The sequence below is a fragment of the Pleurodeles waltl genome, chromosome 6 (assembly GCF_031143425.1).
Source record: "Pleurodeles waltl isolate 20211129_DDA chromosome 6, aPleWal1.hap1.20221129, whole genome shotgun sequence".
Taxonomy (NCBI): Eukaryota; Metazoa; Chordata; class Amphibia; order Caudata; family Salamandridae; genus Pleurodeles; species Pleurodeles waltl.
Window position 1 is genome coordinate 1,524,705,034 of NC_090445.1, and position 25,041 is coordinate 1,524,730,074.

The 25,041-nt window shown below is 43.2% G+C and overlaps 1 protein-coding gene across 1 annotated transcript in view; it reads right to left on the reverse strand.

Moving 5' to 3' along the window:
• LOC138301787 (taste receptor type 1 member 1-like) overlaps positions 1 to 25,041 on the reverse strand; it is a 38,141-nt gene that overhangs the window by 4,685 nt on the left and 8,415 nt on the right. The window contains exons 3-5 of the mRNA XM_069242291.1: positions 12,135 to 12,438; positions 8,690 to 9,433; positions 8,035 to 8,247 (exon numbers count right to left, since the gene is read on the reverse strand). Of these exons, the coding sequence (XP_069098392.1) occupies positions 8,035 to 8,247; positions 8,690 to 9,433; positions 12,135 to 12,438 (1,261 nt within the window). The remainder of the gene's footprint in view (positions 1 to 8,034; positions 8,248 to 8,689; positions 9,434 to 12,134; positions 12,439 to 25,041) is intronic.

The following is a 25,041-nucleotide window of genomic DNA, read 5'->3' on the forward strand; positions in this document are numbered from 1 at the left end:
GTGTCTGTGAATGGTACGATACATGGAAAATGTAGTGCTGTGCAGTGCATGCATGTTATATGCATGTGCTGGGTGTTGTGTGCCTGTGCATGGTACAATACCCGGAGGATTTTGGGTTCCTTTTTGGGAGACCCTAGGATAACGGGAGGCACATGAGAAGATAGAGTAATCCCCCCAGACAGATTTTTGGATTGTTGCATTTCTCTGAGCTGGGCGCAACACACTGGAGGGATGGGGAGGTAGGCAGGCACTCCAGTATACTTCAAAGGGTGCTCTCGGATTCTGAGAGAGAGGTCACTGGTAAGGGGCTTGGGCATATCTCAGGAAGGAAATGGGGCTGATAAGAGAATCATAAAGAGTAGGGCTGAGGCCCTGGGTTAACCTTTTGATACACATATCACTGTGTCTGATGGTGTGAATCTCTATTCACTCCCATAGCCCATGTTGTGGGGGCTTTCAGTTTTGGAGTTGCTCCTGTAGTGAGAGACTGATTTCTGGATGAAGTGCAGGGCAGCAAAGTTGGCACTTGAAAAGCTCAAACCCTATATCACATTTGGTGTCTAGAAATGGACTATAAGAAGAGATCAAGGACCCCAACATTGTCAATTGTCAAGCAGCCAGTCAGGCTGTGTGAGGAAGATAAGCTCTGCAAGTCTTCTGCCTGTGACCAGGACTGGGGGCGGAGGCTTGCCACTCTCCCAGCTGGGAGAGGAGAAATCACCCTAGGATTCGACGACCACCTGCCCCTGGAGCACCAGCCACCAGTACCTGCCTGCTGCGCCAAGACCAGTGCACCCTGGAGGAAGAGGAGAGCATCGGAGGGAGCGTGGTCATTAGGGGATCCTGGCGATTGGATCCTTATAACGAGGTGTGACAAAACTGCAGCTGCATCAGTTTGGCCATTGTCCATGTTCAAGTTTAACTCAGCAATCTGCATATGCCAGAGGAGGGCTGCTGTGAAGTGAGCCATGAACATTGCTGTGCATATTAGTTTGTTGCCCATGTGCAGGTTTGGAGTTAGCAAACCTGAATACCAAGTGAGGCCACGTGAAGATTGCTGCCATGCCAATAGAGCAATAGCTCATGTATGGAACCCGTATGCCAGGTTGGGCCACCATGTAGATTGCTGCTGGGTCGATCGGGCTGTAGCCTGTGTGTGGAGTGAAGCTGTATGCCAGGTGGGGTCACTGTGAAGATTGCTGCCATGCTGAGCAGGCCATAGCCCATGTGCAGGGTGAAGACAACGAGCTTTAAAAATTGCTGCTGTGCCTATTGGGTCACAGACCATGGACAGAGTGAGGAGAGTTACCCTGTATGCCAGGTGGGCCATGGGGACAAGGCAAAGAGAGTAGTCCGGCCAAGACAGTCAACAAGAAGAGACCATTGTGGTGATCCATGCAAGCCCAAGCCCCGACTGAGAACCTGTACCAGAAGCATCACATACCACCCTCCCCACCCACCTGTGGAGAGGACTCATGGAAATATATCAGCATCGGAGGAGTGGTAAGGTCCCCTGAGACACAGCCTTTGCAGGACCTTGTGTGAGGAACTTGAAGACACCAGACCACTGCCTATGCAGGGCCTCATGTGAGGAACTTACAGGAGGCAGCCATTACAGTCTGAGAGCCTGTAAACGAAGTGCACTTGAAGACTCCTGCCGTGCAGGTCCTGTTGGAGTGAGTAAAATGGATTTGTAGGCCGGACAGCCCCGGGGGAAACTGGCCTGCCATGCAGTGTTTCAGCGCTGGAACACTTTTGAGTTTACTAAGAGTCGGAGTGGGACTCCTGACTCAACTACTAGTGGGGATTAACCTGAGCATCATGTGTAGTGAAAGGAAAATAACCACTACAGCTAGCAAGAGAGGAGTAGGACTCTGTAACCTGCCTATTGAAACACTAGAGCCCTGATCTCAGGGGAAGCGTGCATTGTTTGTTTGTGAATGCTGTGAATGGTATATAAATATGCCTTTTTCATAAATAAGTATTTGACATGACAATCATTTATTACTGATGCTAATCATATTTGAGTTGTGAGCCGTGTTCACCCAACCTGTGCTTACGTTCCCCTGAGAGTCTTGGACTGCTCGAAGGCGCTACCACTGAGAGTCAAGTGCAACTAGGTACTTGGCCCAGTTGCTCAGGGCCCATAGTAGTTCCTGGCCTGGGATACCAGGACTAATAGTCCTTAACACCCAGGCTTGAGCCCAGTAGCTTCTGCCTGTCCTGTGGCCCTCTAAACGGGGCTCTGGCAAGGTTTCATTACCATTTCAAAGTTTCACAAAGTACGCCGAGGGGACAAGGCAATTTCTGTGGTTACTGCCCAGGTCTTGCACAAGCTAATTTTGGCTATTTGTCTTGAGCCCGAGTACCAAAAGCATTGAAATCTCACCTATTTACTTAAGCTTGGGTTTTACTTTATTTTACCACCATGCAGATTGTGTTTCTTGGTCTAAGCGACAGGATACCTGTTTGGATAGCCATGCGCTCAAAAACCAATAAATAAATACATTGTAAAAATTGCTCCTCTTAGTTTACAAATTAACAAATTTCACAATTTATATTAAGACATTATGGTCACATCATTTCCCAAATACACGACCCAATCTCATATTTCTATTAATTACTGTCCCAACTTAATTCTTAAATAGAATCTTGACAGTTTTCTAATACAAAATCCTCGGTTTTTATTAGTCAATGGTTGACAGTTAATTTTGATTAATATAAAAGCCATCTATATTTAAAAATTACTAACTGAAAATGTGTTTTTTATAGAGGTAATTACCAATTCTGTTTGTCAGACTTTCTCTTAGAATTTTAGATCTGCATTTCGGTCATTCCACTTCTCCTCTATCCACTACCGTCCATTAAGTATTAAGTATTTTAATCAGTGCTTTATTAAATGCAGACAACACTGTTTTTATTTGTCACTGTTGTATTTCGTGTCGGTCTGATTTTGATTTAATCCAATAAGGATGCGATTTACGATCCTGACTTGTTTACTTTTTGAGCGAGGAAAAGAAGGCAAGAACATAATAGTTCAGATTTTAAAAGCAGTTTGGAATATATTCAGACTCTTCATAAGTAAGTACTTGCTCCAATCACTTTTGTAAAATTAATCGAGTCAAACTACAAAAGCACATATTAAATCCTATTTTATGATAAGACAAAGCTCTTACATTGCCAAGAAGCCTTACAAGCAAAAAATCTCAGATATGTTTCTTTTTAAAAATGTAATAGGGTATAAAGCTCGAAGTTGACGTAGTAGAGATGTGAACAGGAGCTCTCTTTTCCTTAATACTATGGACAATGAATGAGACCGGAAACAGGCGATGCCAAGAACAATTCACGCATCAGATTAACCCATCAATCGACACTTGCTGGAACAACAGTGACCTCGTGTGTCCATTTTAGAAACTCCTGAAATTTGGACTGGAAATTAATGTTATCTGCTAATTCTCAATGCAGCAAGCACCAAGACAAATGTATTTTTTTCTACTAAAGGCTAGTGTGTGCAATGCAATGGGTCTCGCGTTTAATCGAGTTAGAGCTATTAGCGTTGTAAATTCCTAAATGGACTTTACTTCCTACATTGGTTGAAAATAAAAAGTAAAACAGTTGACATGAGCAAACCGATTAAAAGCTCCACAGCTGCCATTAGCGTGAGCATGAAGGAGAGAAACGAAAGGAAAAAGTTTGCTCTCAGTCAAATGTATTGGAAAACATGTTTGCATAGCATAATAGGGTTGATGGCCAAGGGGTAACAAAACTGCCCCAAGGAGGGACAAACATAAAGCATTCACCAATGATAACAAAGGATTTTTGAAAGGCAAGCCCATGAACGAGAGATTGTGATAGGCGTGCAGTGGGCGTGGTTAAAAGCCCACCTATAGATTACAACAGGCCAGAGAGCTTGCACACTGTGCCCTTGACCTAAAAAACTAAACAATTAATGTTGCTAAAATTAGGCCTCCCTTCCCATTAGGGGTACATAGGAAAATAAAAAACATACAACAATAATAAATAGCTGTAAGAATAGTAGTAATATCAATACCACTACAGATAATCACAGCAATAATAACAATAAACATAATAATAATAATAATAATAATAATAATAATAATAATAATAATAATGTCCAAGGTACTGCTCCTAGAGGGCATATATAGGTGACAAACTTTGTAACATAAGATAACTTTGTAACATAACTAACAGAAAGAAACCGAATGGAAGGCGGTTCCGATCATCCTGGAAATCCAGAAAAAACAGTGGAGAAGAGGTGAGGGAATGAGCACTGTGAAACAGCCTTACACCTCTGGTTCTGTGGTGAAAAGGTTGGGGTTTTGCTAGGTACTGCTATTTTTGGCTCTTTTACTACTCATTTTGCAAGTGGCCCATGAGTAAGTATAGAGGTAAATAGTAAATACATATGCATTACAAGGTCATGACTGAAGATAACTGAAACAGACGCGTTCCCCGTCTACGTGTCTCAAAGTAAATCATACTGGCAGGGTTCTTCCTAAGCAGATTTCTGTGTGTCACTTTCTCTGTCTAAATAAATAAACACGTATTTAAGACATTTGAGGTATGTCCAGTGTTAAAAATAAGCATTGGAAAAGTCACTTGTTCGGGCTTGTAAGTGAAAGTTTCTTTTTAATTAATTGCAAGTATGGATGGGTGACTAGATGAGTGTGAGAATGGTTCAATAGTTAGATGCATGGATAGATGGTTGAATGCATGAATGAGTGAATGATTGTGGAGAGTGGGAGCATTAACAGATGAGTGTGAGTGTGTAGATGATTTGTGTGTCCATGAATAGATGAAGGAGCAAGGGAAGTGTGGGGACCAAGGATGGGCTCATGAAGCGGGAGTGGTAAGGGGAACATTGTGGGTAAAGGTGTATTAGGCGGTATGGGTAGTGAATGGGTGGGTGAATGACTGCCTGGATAGAATAGTGAGTGCATGGTCTGGTGTTTGGATTGGTGAGTGCATGGATGAATGGATGACTAGATGACTAAACAAGTGTATGAATGGATAAAGAGTGTGAGTGCAGTTAATCTGCTCCCTTTGGTCTTTCCGAGAATCGTTGTGTACTTTTAGCGCTGGGATGCCCCAGGGTAGCTATGCGCTCTATAAACTCATAAAACTAAACTAAACAATGTGTGGAGGCAGGGGCAGTGAGATTTGTAAGGGAAGGTTGGGGAGGCTCTGGAAGTGAGGGGTGCAATTTATGGTTTTCGTTGGCAATGAATGGGTGAGCGATTGAGTACATGAATGAATAAATAAGCGATTGGAAGCATGGATGTGTGAGTGAAGTTGTAGACAGATGACTGTGTTAACAGTCCAATGAATTGACGGAGTGCACAGATTTGTGAATGAATCAGAGCTTGTGTGCGCATATGGTTAAGTTGATGAGAGTGGATGAATATATCATTGTGACTTCTTGAAAAGTTTACATAGCCTTGGTACATGGCATGCTATCAACAGAGCAACATGCAAGGGCTGGTTTTCAACCCATGAAATATTAAGCCCATCACCCAGCTTTACTTGCATGTAACGGGCAGTACCTGTGGATAGATCCCAACAGTATGCCGAGATATGCTACTACTAGGCCATGGATGCTCACAATATGGTAAAAGTGACATAGGATGATGGTGGCCCTCAAGACAAGGGTGGGTGCTAAGAACCTACCACAAGTCTATCACTGATCGATGATGTTCTATCATATCTGCTACTCATAAAGGATGGTAGAAGATTGTCTATGAATTTCTTTCACCTTCATGGTCGAAGGAAGGCAAATAGCACCATGTAAAGTCTATATCCATACCAAACAACTGGATGTTGGTGTCCACCTAAAACATGCAGCGTATTATGAAAAGAAGTATTTGATTCTTTACTCAGGGGCAGCCCCTCTGTTATGGCAGAGGAGCATCGAACCACTGTTGAAAGGCAGCAGAAAGCAGAAAAATAAAATAATAATAAAACTATTATATTATCATTTTATTTTTTCACTTAGCCAGTCTGCCAAGTCTAGGATGCGGCAGGCCATCCTCTGCATCAGTAGCAGGGAGTAGGAGTAGTCGGTGCACTGAAAGTGCACATGTCGGTTTGGCCGGCGGTCTTAGGCCGACGAAACCAACATACGCACATAGAACTCTCCACCCAAGCTGTGTGGCAGTCGGGTGGAGAACCAGCATAGGCTCCCAGTCATTAACTGAGAGGCATTTTAGCCCACTCAGGCCAATCCTGGCGCTTCTCTCATGCTGGGTCACAGCATGAGAGAAGGACCTGGATTGGGTGGGAAGGGGGGCAAGCAGAGAAGCAGCAAGGAGGTGGGAGCAGAGGAACATGGAGGTAGCGGCAGGCAGGTCCCCTGCTCCTCATGCTGCCCCACCAAGCAGTACTGGCAGCAGCTGCCATCGTCTTTACTATTAGAAAATTAAACTACTAATGAAAAATCTTTAACTTCAAGTTTCTGTTGGTGTCTTTATTTCTTAGGTATTAAAGGAGGTAAATCATAACTAGATGCTCAAAATGAAGGGGCATGATAAACCCTGCAGCCTAGGAGCACTAATTATGATAGCTTTACATGCAGTCTTTGACCATCCCTCCAAGTGGAGTCTCCTCCAGTACCCAACATGGACGTTAAAGAGCATTACATACCTAAGTATACATGACCCAGGTCCAGTTGAAGAGTAAACTTAGCTAAATCATTGGATGCATATTCGTCATAACCAGAGAATGGTGATTGATTTTAATGAGTACTAGCGACACAACCTTGAGATGGTTAAATGCGGAATATGCATTCACGATTCCTTGCAAATCAAAGATATTCTCCACAAAATTATCCAAATGGTTAGCCTTGAAGAAGCCCTGAGTGGTAGGGGACATAACAAGTGTGGCTCTATTGCTTAAGATAATTAAGCAACTATTTAAGAACCGTGGGTTTGACGTTGTGCATGCTTAATTGCGAACACAATAGATTCACGGTTTCTGTATGTGTGAGTGGCCGATAGCAAAACTGTACCACCATCTGTCATGCTAGATATCAGGAGAGGTTCCTTAACAGGGGCTTCAGGGTGCATCCATGCCACATGTGAGCTGCCACTTACTGCCCCTTGCCACTGCCCACGACTGATTGATATCTAACTTAGCAGTGTTCATGAAAACACGACTTTTGTGGGGGTTGGGGGGGGGGGGGGGGGTTAACACTGACAGTGCACAGGTCAGACCTCTGGGCCTTGACTCCAGGCTCCTGATGCAGGCGGAAGAGTGTGGCTGAGGGGGCTGAGGCACTACCCACCTACAGAGTGCTGTGTAAAAACGCAGTAGTTTGTAGGTGGATGTCCGGATTGCACATATCTGAGGGGTGTAATGCAACTATGATTGTCTCCCACAGGCGGGGGCCATAATATTTAGCAGACATACTGCACATGCCTGAGGCTGCACGGTATATCTGCTAAAATGTGGTGGTCAGGGCGCACATCGGTGTATCCTCGAGGCCAATTTAATTAATTGACCATCTGATGCCTCATAAATGTGGCTGCACATTTTCTTGCTGAAAAATACAGGCTATATTTTATGTTTTGAGATTCTGGAAATATCAAGAGCAGGTAATTAATATGATTTTTGTAAAATCTTCCTTATTCTCTTTCAACACGTCAATTCCGCCTAATACTACTATTAAACAGTCTCAGTTTACATTAATTCTCATGTAGGAACACGTTTACTAGCGTTAAAATATTTGTAAGAGATTTCTTCTTCTGTTTTGGGTTTTCATTTCGAAAGAGGAAAATGCCAACTTTTACTGATTTTCCCAACATTTGTACCGGATTTGTCATTGAAGTAGCGGCTATGCTGGTAAAATAGCAGGCAGGTGGCGACCCCACTCTCAACACCTATTGATATGGATGAATTGGCTTATATATTTCAACTCTCGTGAACGGTGGAGAGGGCTGGTGATGGAACAGAATCTCAATGAGAGCTTGGAGGTCGGAAGTTATTGATGAGCATTGTCTGCTTTGTTCTTCATCTTACCGTGTGGTCCCGAGTGTGCCACGTGATCAGGGTGCCATTTAGACGAAGCTCAGGTGGCTCAACAGTGAACTGGCCAATGGTATCAAAAGACGCCCTTCCATGAAACCAGTTCCACAGCACAATGTCGTAGCCAGTAGGGGCATCACCATTCCCGTCAAAATGGACCCTCTGGCCATGGAGAGAAAAGTCCACATGCTGTAGTGTTCTCAAGAGCTGAAAGAAGAGAAAGTAGCGAGTGAACTAGAAACAGGTGGTGTAAATGCGAGCAATAAAGAGTTCAGGGACTCATACTGTGTCTTTGTCAAACTGGACACAAATGTCCCTCACAACCATTTCTCTGTGTAACATGCAGACCTGCCAACTTAAAAAAAAAACAGTCACCATCTGGGGTCCGGGGCCTTGGAAGAGAGGGTGCTGGGTTCCAAGACTTTTTGGGATTGGGGTGGGGGGCTCGGAGTGATTATGGATTAGCGGTGGGGGTGGGGGGTTCAGGGTTTAGGTTTTAGGGGTGGGTTGGGGTGCTTTAGGTTTTAGGGGAGGGGGCGCGGACTCGGGGTATTTTTAGTTTTTGGGGGTGGGTTGGGGGGCTGGGGGTGATGGGGGTTTCTCTGATTCTAGCAGCCAGATTACAAGTGTGTGCATTTGCTCTGTGTACCTGCCATGGATGGATGTCTCTTTGTACACAGCCACTTAAATTGCACTCGAGAAGCTGGTGCAAAGATCGTGCCACCGCATGCACAGCCATGTACGTCCTGAAGGAGGCACGTTTCTCTGGGATGTCAATTACATCGGCAGGGTTCAGGGAGTGGCAATGATCACATTTCTGGTTACAAAGAGCCATATTCTCCACTCTGGTGCTCGAGTCTTGGACTTTCTTCCCAACCTCTCTGTTGAGAAAGTCCTCAAACCCAGGCATTCTCCCAGGAAATGGTGCAATGCCCAGTATTGTTCCGATATCTGGAAGGTTTGGGATTTCTGAAATGGAGCGATCTGTGGCCCAAACGCTGCTGGCAATCCACACCCGCCCAGTCAAGTTGAAACGCACCACAGTATTGAAGAAATGTAGGGCAAAGCTGGCTTCGCCAAAGACTAGGACCACATTGGCTCTGTGCTCACGGACCATGACCAGTGCATCAGCAGCTTCACCCGACTCCATTGTGGTCACTGTCTGGTGATAAGCCACGCAGATGGCATGTAGAGCTGCCAACCGGATCAGCACCTGCTTCCCCCTCCTACCATACTCAGTACCGCTGCCAAGCACAGCGACCCAGGTCCAGCCGAACTCCTTCAAAAGGGCTATCATTGCTTCAGCCTGCAGCCGGTCACTCGGAAGGGTCCGCACGAAGAATGGGAATGATTGCTTGTCACTCAGAGCTTCAGAAGCTGCACTATAGCTTACCTGTGGGAAGAAGAGCGCACGAGTCAATATTTCAAAAGGAATCAGACACAAAACTAAAAAGTACAGAAGAACAAAAGGTGAAGCCAAGGGTGAGAGTTATAGAAAAAGTACAAAACTGTAGCAGGGGTGGTAGGTTGCAAATGAAGCAATAAAACACAAGGTTGATCACGTTTCTGGATTTATTGCTGAAAGACAGGAAAGGTCCGCAAGGCAGTGGACATGTCTGCACCTCCAAGCTGTCAACCAGAAGCACCTCCAATATGGAATGTCACCTTTCCATTCCAACTGCATGCCTCGATTGTCAAATCATTACATTCTGAATGTGCAGAATGAATACGATACATAAGATACATTCTGCTGTACAACAGGTAGGAAGGCAGGAATAGATGTAGGAAAAAAAGGAAGAATGGGAGTTCAGGAGAGTGGGAGAAAGGAGGGAGAGTAGGAGGGATATGTGATGCCCACGACCCTAAGGTGGGGTGCCAGGGTAATGGAAAGAACTCCCTAAGGATATTCACAATGCTAATACACCCTGGTGACATCACCAGGGGCACAAATAAACATCACCATCAGCATTGGCCTAGTGCTGAGTATAGGCTACAAAATAACAGACCCAAATAATCTGGATTAATGTATTTGCAGCCACAGAAACATTTCAGTAAGAAGTGTCCTACAAATAAGGACGCACATTATCAGTGCATATAAATTTGGTGGTGTACATATAGCAAAACTGGTGGAAACTACTGACAAGCAAAAGGACTGTTGGGCACCAATAACACCAGGGATGAGCAAACAACATATTAGATTACAAGATTTCAAAAGAAAGCACAACTGTTGATTTTACATAGTCTACAGAGCTGTGAGACAGTTACCCATTCTTGGTTAAGAGTATTAGATGTCTTTTAAAGCTGTTTTGAATTCCCTAGAAATGTCTAGCCATAATGGGTATTGGAAGGACGTTCCAGCACAGGGGTCCTGACAGGTGGGCGTACTGGAATCTTGATGGTGCACAAGGAGGTTACGTGATGTTAGTAGTTGCTGATTGGTAGAGCTTAGATTTCAGTGGGGGTGTATTTTGTTGAGGTACCAGAGAGCCAGGCTGATGGAAATGTGCCATTAACACCTGTACAGACCCGTATTAGGATCTAGAGTAGTGCCCAGTTCTTAGCAGGAAGCTGGATGGACTAGTAAGGATAAAAATAACAAGGGCGTATCTGGGGAGGTGAATAAGGTTCTGGTGGGATTATTCATGACTTGTCCATTGAAGGTCTATTAGTAAAACTGTTGCAGTAATCCAATTTGGTCAGTGCTAGTGAGTTGCTCTGCGCCTTGGTAGTGCGGAATGGGACATAGCAGCAGGTTCTATTGATCTTGGTTGTGATGGAAGATTACTTCCACTTAGAGGGTTTATGAGATCAACAAAGTGTCTAGCAGAGGAAGTGAAATCGGGGTGTTGGAAGGGAAGTAAAATAAGGTAGGAAAAGGAGTACCCGCAGAACAGTCTTTGACAATTTCAACAGGATGACATGTAGGGTTATCCACTTTCATATAGCTGTTAGAAAATCTGAATAAAATCACTGAAGGTGGTGCAAGAAAATTGGGAACTAGCTTTGGTGGGCATTTTCAGATAACTATAACCAGAAGCAAAACTGGGGATGGTTGTCACCGTGGAAGACAGAAAAAAAGAGAGAGCAGAGGGATCAGAATACAGCTTTGTGGGAAACCTTCTGGTAATGTATTAAGTGGAGTCTCGCTGGATTGCCAGGCGACAGCAAGTGATCGGCCAGAAAAGTAGGAGGACAATATTTCAGGACTGAACCAGTGATACTGAGTGTAATTAACGATGAAAAGAGGGTGCAGTGAACAACGTGTCAAAGGCTGCAAACAGTTCAAGGAGTTTACAGGCAGAAGAAAGACGGTTGAGGTGAAACAATGATAATTTAACTGTGTGAGACAGCTGTTTAACAAGAGAAGGGTCAAGGTCTTCGAAGAAAGGACCAATTGCATCCAAATGAAGGTAAAAGCCAAGATGTTAGCCTCAAATTGGGTAATAACTTGGATGGAATAGTATTTTTTTTAAAAGAGATAGGGGAGGCATTGATGGCTGTTAAAGGCAGGCGTTAAAATAAGCACCCATTAAAATGAATGGGCCTCCCTGTGCTTTGCTGGTGCTAGTGCAGCAAAGCACCTCAAGGGCGTCAACAATTCTGACGCTGTTGTGGTAATGACTGCCATGGTGCACCGTATTGTAAATACGGTGTAACCACGGTGTTGCTAGATGGGGCAAGGGCGATGCAGGAGAAGTGGAGCATTGGGCCCAATGCACCACTTTCTCATAAATATGCCCCTAAATGTTTTGTAAAGAAGGAAGACGCGTTGAAAGCAAATCAGACATTCCATAGGCAGAATGAGACAAAAACTCATGAGATTTAGGGTCAGGAGAAGTGGTTGGGATGGTGGACCAGAGGTATTTCTGAGTCCTGCCACCAATCACCACGGCCTGTACCATCATCATTTTCTGTCCCTCCACTCTATACTCCTCCTACCAGCCACTTCTAATTTCTATTAATTCCATGCCTTTCATTCCTGGCTGTTTCTGCTAATATAGTATGACTCCTCATACTTATACCTTTCTCTGCTCCATATCTTTGTGAGGAAACCTGTTGTGACAGTGAACACAAGTGTATAGTTTGCCAGTAACCTGAGGAAGCTGATAACTGCTTAGTAATGTTGATGTGATGACGGCAGTATCGCTGACAGTGGGCCCAACCACGGCCAGAATGTGACCATGCTGCAACCGCCCATCCTCTTCCACATTGACGAATGGGTGCAAAGGAGCAGCCAGCAAGCTTAGGGTGGCCTGAATGCCGGATGGCTCATGGCAGTCATCATGGACATCGTACCCAAGGGTGATATTGGGAAGCACTGAACCAGATGTGTTAATTTCCTCAATGGCGAACCTGAAGGCCTGGAAATGCCGGTAGCCCTGTGCATAGAAGGGCATTCTGTGAAAGAAAGCAGACCACAAATGAGAACTCAACCACCTTGGAGAACACAAATGTGAGGCAATTACTTGAGCCAATGTTTCTTAATCACTTGGGGGGGTATTTTTAGTTTCTTCATGCATGAATTAATCTCAGTCACTGGTAATGAGTCAGGCTGCTTGCAGTCCATCATTTATTTTCTCACTGTGTCACTCAAGACAGCAATCCACCATATGCAAATCAGATTCAGGGGCATATTTATACTCCGTTTGCGCCGGAATTGCGTCGTTTTTTTTTACGCAATTCCGACGCAAAACTAACTCCATATTTATACTTTGGCGTTAGACGCGTCTAGCGCCAAAGTACATGGAGTTAGCATCATTTTTTAGCGTGGACACCTACTTTGCGTTAATTATATGCAAGGTGGGCGTTCCCGTCTAAAAAATTGACTCCGCGGCATGTGCGCCGTATTTACACTCCCGGGCAAAATTCACGCCCGGGAGTGGGCGGGTCCAAAAAAATTACGTACGGCTGCTTTTGCACCGTTTTTTAGCGCCTGCAAAAGGCAGGCGTTAAGGGACCTGTGGGCTCTGAAGGAGCCCAGAGGTGCCCTCCCATGCCCCCAGGGACACCCCCTGTCACCCTTGCCCACCCCAGGAGGACACCCAAGGCTGGAGGGACCCATCCCAGGGATATTAAGGTAAGTTCAGGTAAGTGTTTTTTTTTTTTGTGGCATAGGGGGGCCTGATTTGTGCCCCCCTACATGCCACTATGCCCAATGACCATGCCCAGGGGACATAAGTCCCCTGGGCATGGCCATTGGGCAAGGGGGCATGACTCCTGTCTTTGCTAAGACAGGAGTAATTTCTATGGGGGTTGGGAGTAAAAAAAAATGGCGCAAATCGGGTTGAGGCAAAAAAATTGCCTCAACCTGACTTGCCCCATTTCTTGACGCCCAAGCCCCATATCCCCCTACGCTGGTGCTGCCTGGTGTACGTCGTTTTTTTCCACGCACACCAGGCAGCGCCGGCGGCTAACGCCGGCTAACGTCATTGATTAAATACGGCGCCCGCATGGCGCTTCAGAATGGCGTTAGCCGGCGCTAATTTTTTTGACGCAAAACTGCGTTAGCGCAGTTTTGCGTCAAAAAGTATAAATATGGCCCTCAGTCCTTCTCCGCCGGGACCTCAACAGTCAGAACACTTGTCAGTTTTTCTAAGTGTGACCGCCTAAGTCTGAAAGTTGTACCCAGACATGGGTCCCATGCTCACTCTGCCATAGGAGTCAAGCTGGACCTCACTAATGAGAACCAACAAGGTCAAAACCAATCATAGGTCTCTTCCCTTGCTGTCTAGCGGGGACCTAGCTGTCTGGTCTCCTCCTCAAAAAGCATAGTGGGCAAAAAAGAAGTATTTAGATGCACCCCAGGAAATTATCAGTGGCGGAAATTAATTCAAGCACACCATCAACGATCATTCTGTTTTTCTGAAGTGAATGACACATAAAGTTTAGTTTTTTTTTTAAATATTACAGACTACAGGAATCAACAAGCTTCTAAGAACATAAAACGTGTGCAGAAAAATAAATCCTCTACACCTAACTGAATAGCCCCAATCAGGGTGGACTCGGCCTGGAGTTGCTTGTCTTTCGGTTCAGGGAAGACCTGGACTGGCGGTTCAGGCTAGGTCAGTGCTTCCCAACATTTTTAGAACCACGAGCCACTTTTTGGAACTTCGCAACCCTTCATCATTTAATGGCCATGAGGTAGTTGATTTGTTTTCTTTTATTGCAACTAAACCATCATGTGGCAGCACACTTTCGTTTGCAGGCAGCACATTTACTATTGAAATGGTCACTGAATTTTCACAGACAATTTTACTGATAAAACTATATTGTATACAAATAATAATGTGTGGAATTCGAGTTTTCAGTGAATAATTATTGAGTAAAGTGTCTTGATTTGTTTTGATCCTATTAAAATCTTCGCCCCATCACACTTCAAAAATACAAAAAAATGTGCTTTGTTTTTGCTTTCCTAATTGCTGAATGTGCATACTTCAATTACAGTTACTGGTATTTTGTTGTGTGCTACAAAACATGACATCATGCGGCCTTTCAATTCACACTCTGTCGCCCAGCAAGATCGTCACATAATTCACTTTACTTTTCTTTCTATGACTGAACAGTGAGTTGAGCTTGTAAACATTGATCCGTGTTAAAAAAAACAATCAAATTAATCAGCAGCATTTTGTCAGAGGGCCAATTCGCAAAGACGTTAATGAATAAGTGAAATAGTACTCCTGTAGTATTACTTTACCTACTCACAAATGCCTTTGTGACTGGGCCCCAGAGAGTTTTCCCAGTGCATATTTTTTCAAACGTAAATGTAGGCACCCAAGGTTGCCGAATGCCAGAGATGCTGAATATCAAAGCTGTCTAGTCCTGATTCCACATCATGCCAATTGTAGTTATTTTATATCACGAGTTCTTTTTCATCAGTTTGTCAATGTTTCTTATCTTTCTTCCTTTTTCTCCCTTTTCTGCCTTTCTATTGCTCTGGGGGTTGAGGGCTGAACATAAAAAAAACGGTCAATAATACTAAGGGGACACCCTACAATTTCAGACACAAATGAAGCACAGATTTTGCCATTCCACGAGAGCAAACAATTACTTTTTACGTAACAAAATAATCCATGGCATTGGTTTTGTATGTAATCTGATTTTAGTGAAATATCACAATTATTTGTGTTTAAATCTGGAAGAAAGTGCATTAGTAGCGTTATATGTATTCGGGATGCAAACTATTCTTTTTTTTCATAGCATACTTTTTACATCATGTAGCTTGGTGTTTTAGCCTGGTGCATGCTGCCTTCATACATCTTTAGTTCTCTAAAACGTCTACAGTCAGGTGGAGGCAATGAGCAAAATTTGGAGTTTTGCGTTTGAGTGATTTTGTGTTCCTCCCAAAAACAAAGAAATTGTAATTTTCAGATTCGACAAAATATCCGCTTTAATGTAATGAGGGCACAGGAGCCTTGCTAATCTGGAACCCATTTTATGTCATAACAGTTTACACTATTTCTCGACCATAGCACCACAGTCCTCAATCGTGCGCCTAGTTTACGCAGTAAAACTCAGTGTAGCAGAAGTGTATTTTTAGACAGGAGGGAGGTGCCCGGAAATCTGCATTAGGATTGTGTACATTTGTGACATGACTCCGTTATTTTAACTATGCATAACTGCGGCAAGTGTTCCATAATCTCGTTAACTTCCTGACAGATTTTAAAATCAGTGGAACGGTGTCAATGGGTTCTGAGAGGATGTGAGTGTATAACCTTTGAAGCGCATAGTATGGATTCCACAGGAAGTCCTGTATGCTACTAAGAGTGGCAGAGGTTTGATGTGAGCTTTTGACGACGCAACTAACCTGTCTGTGGTATTAAACACCCTAATTGGTCATAGATGGCTGGTGTAAATTGAAGAAAGGGCGCAGACGGGTAGGTTTTCTTGTGTAATATCTTGATCATTGCTTGAAATAGACATATAAAGGTGCAGCTATTCAGTAACCAGGAATGCATGCTAGATATTGGGAAGTGCCCATACTCACCCATTAAAAGTATTGTACCAGTGGTGAGAAGTGCTAGTACTCTTATTTCCAGTGCTTCAAATGGGCCGGTACTGTCCGGGACTGAGTACCGGCACTTTTTTATTTTGAGAGGTAGAGTACCTGCACCTCTCAAGAAAAACGTAATACTTTTCATTGGAGAGTACCGGCACGTCTCAGAAGTAAGCAGGTACTCTGGCACAGAGTACCTGCACTTCTATTTTATCATTTGAAGCTCTGCTTATTTCCAATTAAAGACGTGCACGCACTCGGTATTTAACCTGCCCATTTAAAGCACTTGACTGTGTACTGTCCAAACCGCTGTATTTGGTGTTATTGGATGTAATTGTCCAAGATGGATGATTAAAAAAGTAAGCCCTAAGAGTTCAACGTCCCATACGATTTCAACTCCATTTTATTATTGTCGGAAGAAGAGCGCCCATTTTCTCTTGTCCAGATTCCATTTTACAAATGTGAACAACTATCCATTTATCGTTTCCACTAAAAATGATACCGAATAAAGATGAAGCACAGGGGGTATTATATTTTATTCTGTTTTTGTCCTATAAGCTTACACAGGTGAAAACAACTACGCTCTATGAACAAGTGAAACTCAGAACTGTCCTTGGAGGCTATACCTACACGTGCAGAGCGCGCAGTAGGTGAAGGGTGGCTTACAAGTGGTGGATAAGTTCATTTTCGAAATCCTAAGCAAGGAAAAATATTTGCGACGTTTCCGGTTTTCTCCCATCACAAAGTTTAATTCAGCTTTGACCCATGCTGTTATTCTGCTTATTATCAGATAAATGTTATCACATTGTAAGGTAAGTCTGATTCTAATCAAACCCAGTCAAGCTGGAAAATGTATAGAGACTTGTATGCAGATGTGTATTTTGAAGAGATTCTCTATGTACAGTTTCAAGAGTTTTTCTTTGCAAGTTTACCTTTGAAGGCATAAAGTATCGACAAAAACATAATTCCGTAGCTAAATGTTATGGAGCCTAAACCTTTGCAGCTTCCTGAAATTTACTTTGTTTTCCACAGAACTTTGTGAAGGTTGTGAGATAAAACTTTGCAGCTTTGCTCTGTGTCGCAGCCCTGCTGCCTCTGAAAGGGAGCACTGTCAGGAAATCAATTAATTTCTTTTAAATCATCTTCTCCTAAGAAAACAATAGTCACATAGTTCATGTCCTGCAAAGCCATCACTTACCACCTTATCGATGAGCACACTCACCCCTCACAGTGCATGCCATCTGGTCTGTAGGGCATTGTAGGTAGCCTGGTTCCAAAGTGGATTGGAAACAAGCCTCCAAGGATATAATCTCCAGGTTGTCTAAACTGTGTCTTCTCACTGCCTGTGCCAGCTGTGCCTATGAGTATGCCTCTGACGCCAATGCCTGAGAGAGGGAACAGAGCCCAAAGCAGGGCCAGGACCATAGTGACCTTGGCAATTGAAAACACCATGATCTGCTGTACGACATGGGCAAATGTTCTTTGAGGTGGAGGAGAGAGAAGGTGCTTTAATAAGGGAGAGCTCTCTTTAATAAGGCGGTGAGGCAAATTAATAAGGCAGAGACCCTCCACAGGGAGCTGGAAATCAGCTGGCTGCACAGACACACCAGAGACCCAGCTTGCACACTAGCAGGCTCTGGTACCTGGGGAAATTATGCCACTTCCACAGCTAAATTCTCTACTGGAAAGCAACGTTTCCTAATTTCTGCAGAGTGGTTTAAGTTTTCGTTGTAACTGCACAAAACTAGTTATACCTATATTTCCATGCATAACAGTGCTTCAGCCCTGTTGCCCCTTTGTTAATCAATCCACTGTAAATAGTCTATGTTTCGCATTTTTTATCATAGCAATCACTCACATCTTGCGACTGGTTCTCAAATGTCCTGCTTGTCACTATGGAAGCAGAACCCCAAAACCCAAAATCTCAGACACCCCAAAATATTACTTGAAGAGATTCTGCTCCAACACCCTTGATATAGCGATATAGAACATCATCCTCAACATATGACACAACACTAGTTCTATCAAATAAGCAATTCGGACCACTCAATAATCGAATTCTAGATCAATGAAAAAAGATAATGGATTTTACTTCAAAAATTTTAAAATCAAGCGGTACAGAATGAATGTCACATCTTGCTATAAAGGCTCAATTGTGGATTACATAGTTAGAAAATCAGAATTATTCTAAGTCTCAACGAACATCAAAATCATAAGAGAAATAACCAGAGTCCCCAGTAGGACAGGGAGGTCTTCTACAATTTAAACTGCCAGGTCCATAAAGAACCAGACAGCATCTCTAGTAGAAAAGCAAAGGCTCACCTTCACCCCAAAATCAGGGTGATTTAAACACATTTTATGAATAGGTAATAACCAAAAAACTGCAGATTCAGGGTGGGATGATTGGTAATAATACATATTGGAGAAATCAGGAGTTAAAGCGTTATAACAAGGCACCTAACAATTACCAATTTGTAAGAAAGGCTCCAGCAGCATCTGCACTGTTGCAGTCCAGAGATGCAAAACAAAATATGTAACTTTTCTCCAAACAATAACCTACACACTAGTGCATTCTACTAGGCTCACATTGGGACTGCTGTGGAAATGTCCTTGGAGTTGCAACATTTAATACACAAAGAAAGTTGCATTCACAACACATGCAATACATGCAGTATAATGAAAATACCTAACTATATCAGAGTATCTTGTGCTCTGGAAGACTGTGGGGAAAGAAGGCATGTTTGATTGGGGGAGGGGTGAATGAGCAGGAGCAAGATGAACAGAACATCAGAACATGGCTACGGCTCATGCAGATTCACACGGCCAGCATTCATGGTTACAACTTACTAATAGAGGGCGTTCTGGCTGATGATATACCTTGCATCAACGATATCACACTCAAGAAAGGCACATGTCCTAGAGATCTAAAGTAAGAGATGTTCCTTCAGTGACATATACAAGGTCCAATTTGTCTTGTTAAATGTCAACCCAAATCTCAGATGACGAGTGTGGTTGAAATCACGAAGAAAGAAGTGAATGCTCAGAAGCAAAATTTCAAAATGACCCACAGCCCATATTTAGGGGAACATTGTACTTGTTTAGGCTTAGTTTGATATTTTCAGTGCATTCCAGGATTTAACAAACGGGTGAGATTCATGCACATCACACTTCTTGCATTGTCTCACTTGTCAAGCTTTAAAAAATGACTGGGGTCGGTAAGGTTCCATGGGTGAGGGGCAATACACCCAGGCATTCCTCATTCCAAATTTATGACACTGACAGAAAGACTTCAGCAGCGGGAGTTGGAATAGAGGCATGTACATGCACTTAAAAAACTGTTCTGACAAATTAGGCTGATGCTTCACATAAGCATAGTATGTGCACCCGTCACAGCATAAATGCCTTTTCCAGATCTTTAAATTGAAGGGACTGCCTACCAGTATCAAAGGAGGGCGTGTATGTGGTTCATGCTAACTAGGATGCAAAGTAGTTGGTTTCTGTTAAACGGCTGGGCCTCCAAAGGCTTCTTGACTCTCCTGATTAGCTTAATCGAGCAGTCAGGGTCTAGTTCATATGAGAGCTAAGATAAATACAATAATTACAGTTGCAGCAAAGAGAAACTTATAGCCACGGTTATGTCTTGAAAACTTTTTTTAATAACATCAAAACTTTTTAAGCAATCGAAAAGCTAGTGTCAGTCAGATATTTCTGGAAGTAACTGTAGCAAAGTTATGATCCCAAATAGCTGTGTTAAGGTTGAAATTGCAGTTTGAAAGCTGTATTGTCTTCAGGTTCATAGCTATGAACTAGTTTGTTACACCTCTCATAGTATAGGGGACAACGAGTTAATGATATCCTACAGAGCTTTCACTGCATGGATAGCTTTGAAGCTGTCTAGAGTGGTGAAATAATTTAACTTGGGGTTAAAATGGGTGTCCTGTTGGAGTGAGGCTACTTTGAGAGCAGACTCAGTTAGCTTTGAGACTTGGCTCTGATGAACCCACAACTATCTTCTCACCAAAGTTGGGACTATTTTTCTAGTGTTCTTTTGGGAAAGAAACCAATGTCTAAAAGTAGTAACAAAGTTACATGAAAGTAAAATTTAAAATTTTAAACAGTTAATAAACATTTCCTATTACTTTCATTTAACTTTTGAAGTTGCCTGCAGGACAATTGAGTTTCAGGTGTCTATTGTACAGATTCTATGATCTCCAGTCAAAACGTCCAACTACCAGAGTTCTCTTGGGCTCGCAAATCAACCAGTTATAGTGTTCACAAACATTTGTCAAGCTTTATCTCATGAACCATTAGTGAAGGGTTAAATGTGTATTGTAGAATGCACACGAGGATCTGGGCCGCCTTTAGATTTGGGCTAGAGACTCCCAGTTACTTAGAACCTAGATATCACAGGTCTTGGTGACAGTAGGTATGTAGGGTTAACAGTTCTGAGTACCAGAGTGCTAAATCCTACTGCTTGTAGAGGTGGATTTGCGTTGTGGATCACACATTCTAGTCACTAGTTGGGCTTCAGTTGGAAACAAGCAAAGAAAGGTACCTTATGGTCAATCCTAGTTGTGGCCAGTATCTGGTGGTCTTAGGAGCCATCACAGTGTTGGACCAATGCACAGTCCAGGACCATTTGTTAACTGGACCATTGCCACCTAGCATGTATGGAGGATGACATGTCCTTGAAAGCTGTACACCAGGTCTGGTTAGAAGGGGAATCAGAAGGCTTCTGGGAGTATTTGTTGATTCTTCGGGAATCATGGAGCTGAGTTGGCACTCTACCCAGGTATTTGATCAGCAGAGTATGTAACACAACCATGAGCAAAACTCAAGGTTTTGTCATTGCCCAGTTGTAGAGGGGGCAGCAGAGTTCTCCATGCAGGTCTTGCGCAAGTTTATTTGATCATTCAGTAGAAGAGGGACTCCAATTTAAATTACCAGTCACTGGCAGTTGTGCAGCACCCCACTGCCAATCGTGTCTAAAAGCAGGTTCTAGCAAAGGAAACCAGGCAATATTGATGAAGGTTGGTTTTGTGTTTTTTCTCCCATGAGAGGAGGGGGTGAATGTTTCCTTTTCAGAGCTCACATGGCTCCCAACATGCAATATGGTTGCTGTGGGTATGTGCAACTCAACCGACAGAGCTCAAATAAAGTAGCTCTGGCAATCTCTTTTGGGTACCCCCAGGGCCAGGTAGACAGCTCCATGGAAAAAGAGTGTGGGCGGGGATCACCACACTTTATTATATGTGGCCATGTGAGTACTTTGGTGTTTAAAATCAAAATGTGCATTATTAATCGTTTCAGAGCAATTAACCGACACCTGAATTCACATGTGTCTACTGTCATGGAGCCACCACAATTGAAACAAATTTGCTATGACATGTTAAAGTGTGTTTTCCTGGGTTAAACCGCTGAAGAAAAGAGGGTCCCCGCACTGGCTTAAGCTGATGAAGAAAAGGGGTTCCCAGCACTGGAGGCCATTAGACATAGCAAAGGCGATAGAAGACTTCTTCACTCTAGCTGGAACCCAAGTACTCTAGTGAACTGCCACTAAATAGTACCCAACAACCCATCAGTAAGTTTGTCAAAGGAGGATATGTCCTCAAACATCATAACATGTCCTGTGCTTTGCTAGTTTGCATATTTCAGAGGTCCATGATGTCTCGAGTGTTTTAGAATGTTGAAAACTGAATTTACAGACTGTTAGGAACTTTTAGTTGCTGTTAATGCCCAGAGTTCATAGAACCTAGGTAGACATGCCATGTTTTCATCTTTAATTGGTGAAAAATACTTTGGTCAAACTTGTACAAATTCGTCAAACGTTTGCATCCCAGTTAGGTTTAATGCACATGAGGCGGTCGATTTTTTAATGTGCTGTAGCATTTATAGACAGCACATATTCCATTGAAATGGTATCTAAATTTGCACAGACATACAGTTTTACCATTAAAACTATATTGCACGCAGATGATGACATGTAGAAATCGGGTTGCACTAAATACTTATCATTTGTGCAACCGCAGATAAAATGTCTTGATATGTCTTGATCTTATTAAAGTCTTTGTTTCCATCACACTTCAGAATTACATAGAATGTGTACAGTGCATTTACATGTATCTACTTTTGTTGTGTTTTACAAAAATACATCCTACAGCCTTCCCTTTCACACATAATTTAATTTACTTTTCTTTCTCAGACTGCAAAGTGGGAGGGGGTTGTAAATACCAAATCACATGACAAATAAATAAGAATCAATTTGTCAGAAGACATAATGAGATATTTAAAGTTCAGCAAATGGTCCAAGATATATACAGAATTTAAGGCATCTTCATTTATTGTTTGGACTTTTGTGATCCACCAAAAATTGGCTTGAGACCCACAGTTTGGGAAATACTACTGAAGCTGCTGGTCAGGCACCCATGACAATTTCTGAAGAGCAAGCAGCTCAAGAGTGTCATCAAGAGGTGTGGCACTACAAAATTCTTGAGACAGAATGTCTTCTGCAGGATTCCGTGGAGCCATAGAGCATTTCCTTGCATCTTTGTGTTAACTCATGCAAGCACATTGAAGTCATTCCCTTTTAAATGGCCAAGGCTCTGAAGTTGAGCGGGTAAGCAAATTGTAATCTCCTTTTAGAAAGTGGTTCCTGTCCTCTCTCCGGGAGCTGTGAGAGACTCCCTCAGGACAAGGTCCTTTCAGTCTGCTTTAACAGGATACCTATCATGTCCAACAAGAAGTATGGAGGCTGTGTGTATATGATTGGGAATGAAGTGATATAGTGTGTGGCCTGAGTGCATTCTGAAGTTCACTCCATTCCACAGGTATGGCACATTCAAAATTGGGGATGGCTTTGTGTGATGGTAGCCCACATCTCTGCTGACCTTGTAGCACATTTTCTATGTCTCTTGCCCCCAACTCTTAGTACAGTTGTTAATTTAGGTGGAGGAAGTGGCCCACTCCCGCTGTTTAAATAACCACAGTGCATCTCACCAAGTTACCTTGGTAATGATCTTTCTACTGGATACTCTTTTCTGCAGACTTCTCACCATATGACTCCTCAGTGCGGGACTGAATCTGGAAAACGTGCAATAGCTCCCCATCCCTGGCAAGTGACATCATGTGGATAAAGCTGCAGCTCTAGTAAACTCTTCAGAAAAGACTAAATGGAGCCCAAAAAAGTGTCATTCTGTGCATCAACATCGTGTCCCTCCCTTTTTTCCTTGTCCTGAGTAGTGGAGATGAGACCGTTGTTATGGTTAACTAAAAGCAGTGTACATATCAGAAATTGAGATGTTAGTACGAAAAGTTTGCAAATCCACTGCTTTGAATGGTGAGGGAGTGAGAGATGGGATATCTGCAGCAAGATAGTGGATCCACAGAAAAATCAATACCAAACATAAGATACTTTTTCTTCTGATGGATACTTTTTCCCAGAGACTCCTCATCACATGAACCACTACTCAAGCCTTATCCCAAAGAGGTGGGCCTGAGGAGATGACTATGCCAAAAAATCATGCAACATGGATCAGGCAAAATTACTTTTCCTGTGGACCTGGTACTCAAGGAAGTACAGGTCAGTGAAGGTGAGGACCGTTGTCCATACTGCTACCTAACAGATGTCCTGAAAAGGCACACATGGACCACTTTGAGGAAATGGCATTTCCCATGTTGGGATGCATCCCTGTGTCTTCAGGTGCCTCCTTCTCAGCAAAGGCATAGCACAATTTAATTCAGAGGACTACCAAATAAGCAATGAGAACCAGTGCCTTGAGACCCTCTCAGTGAGTAGCCATGCTCAACAAAAAACTGATTGATTGATTGTATGGTCCTTTGCCTTTTTTGCATCCAGCAAAGCCAAGGAACAGATGATCATCAATTCAGTGTTTCTAGTCTGGTCAATGCAAAAGCTCAGTGCAATATTTACCAGAGTACTGAACAAGTCAATCCAAGAGCCTGAAGATCAATGGAACTACCTCCAGATGGAGATGCAACTTGTTATTTGCCAGCTAACTCCTCAGTTCATCTGGCATTATATTGAGAGGACCTACAGGATATATCACAGACAGCTAGACATCATGAGTAGTGCCCCATTGTCACATCTTCTGTACCTCCAGATGCAGGAGACGAGTGGACATGCTGCCCTGTTTGTTAGGATACCACATGCTACTAATGCTGTCTGGAAAAATATGAACTACCAGCGCACGAACTGAGGGCAGCAATGCTTTACTGGCCCAAAAAATCACCTGCATTTGGAGCACAGTGAGGTGGCACCTCTGCTCTACCAGTGAACAGTACTCTTGAATCTCCATATACTCCAAATTACCTCTCCAACAATGGAAGACGCATTGGTGAAACCCATGGTTACTACCCAGAAAGAACACAAAGGCCTTATGCAGGTCAGATGGTCCTGTTCCATTCACTATTGCAGGTCTCAGAACACTTTTGGTGAAATCAGAATCTTATAAAAAAGGATCCCCCAGTCTTGCATCCACTTCCAGCAGAGCCAACACTGATGTGCAAGCACATCTAAATGAAGGAGAGTGTGGTCAGGAGGTCCAACATTCTGAGCATTTAGGAATCATTGCACATGAGGCAACACACTCAGAGTGATTGTGGTCAAAATTATCACAATGAAAATAAATACTGAGTAAACTGGAGCAGCAAAATCATGTTCAAGAGCAGCAAAATAATACTCCAGAAGTTGTTCGATGCCAGCTGTGATGAGGCCACCTTCAACCGCCAGCCATTGAGGGACAGGAACATGTGTCCTCAAAATATAGCAGTGAGACTTTCAAAAAGGCCTTAAAGGCCCGGCAAGGCCAAATAGAAGCACCACAACCTGGTGGAATGTGGTAGCCAGTAAAAATCTTAGATGTATTGTGTGGCACTGACGGGCAGGTCTTTGAAAATATGCAATATGTATATCGAGTGACACCAACCAATCCTTTGAATCTAAGCCCAGCAAAATCTTGGCAAGAGAGAGAATAATGAAATTGTTCTGC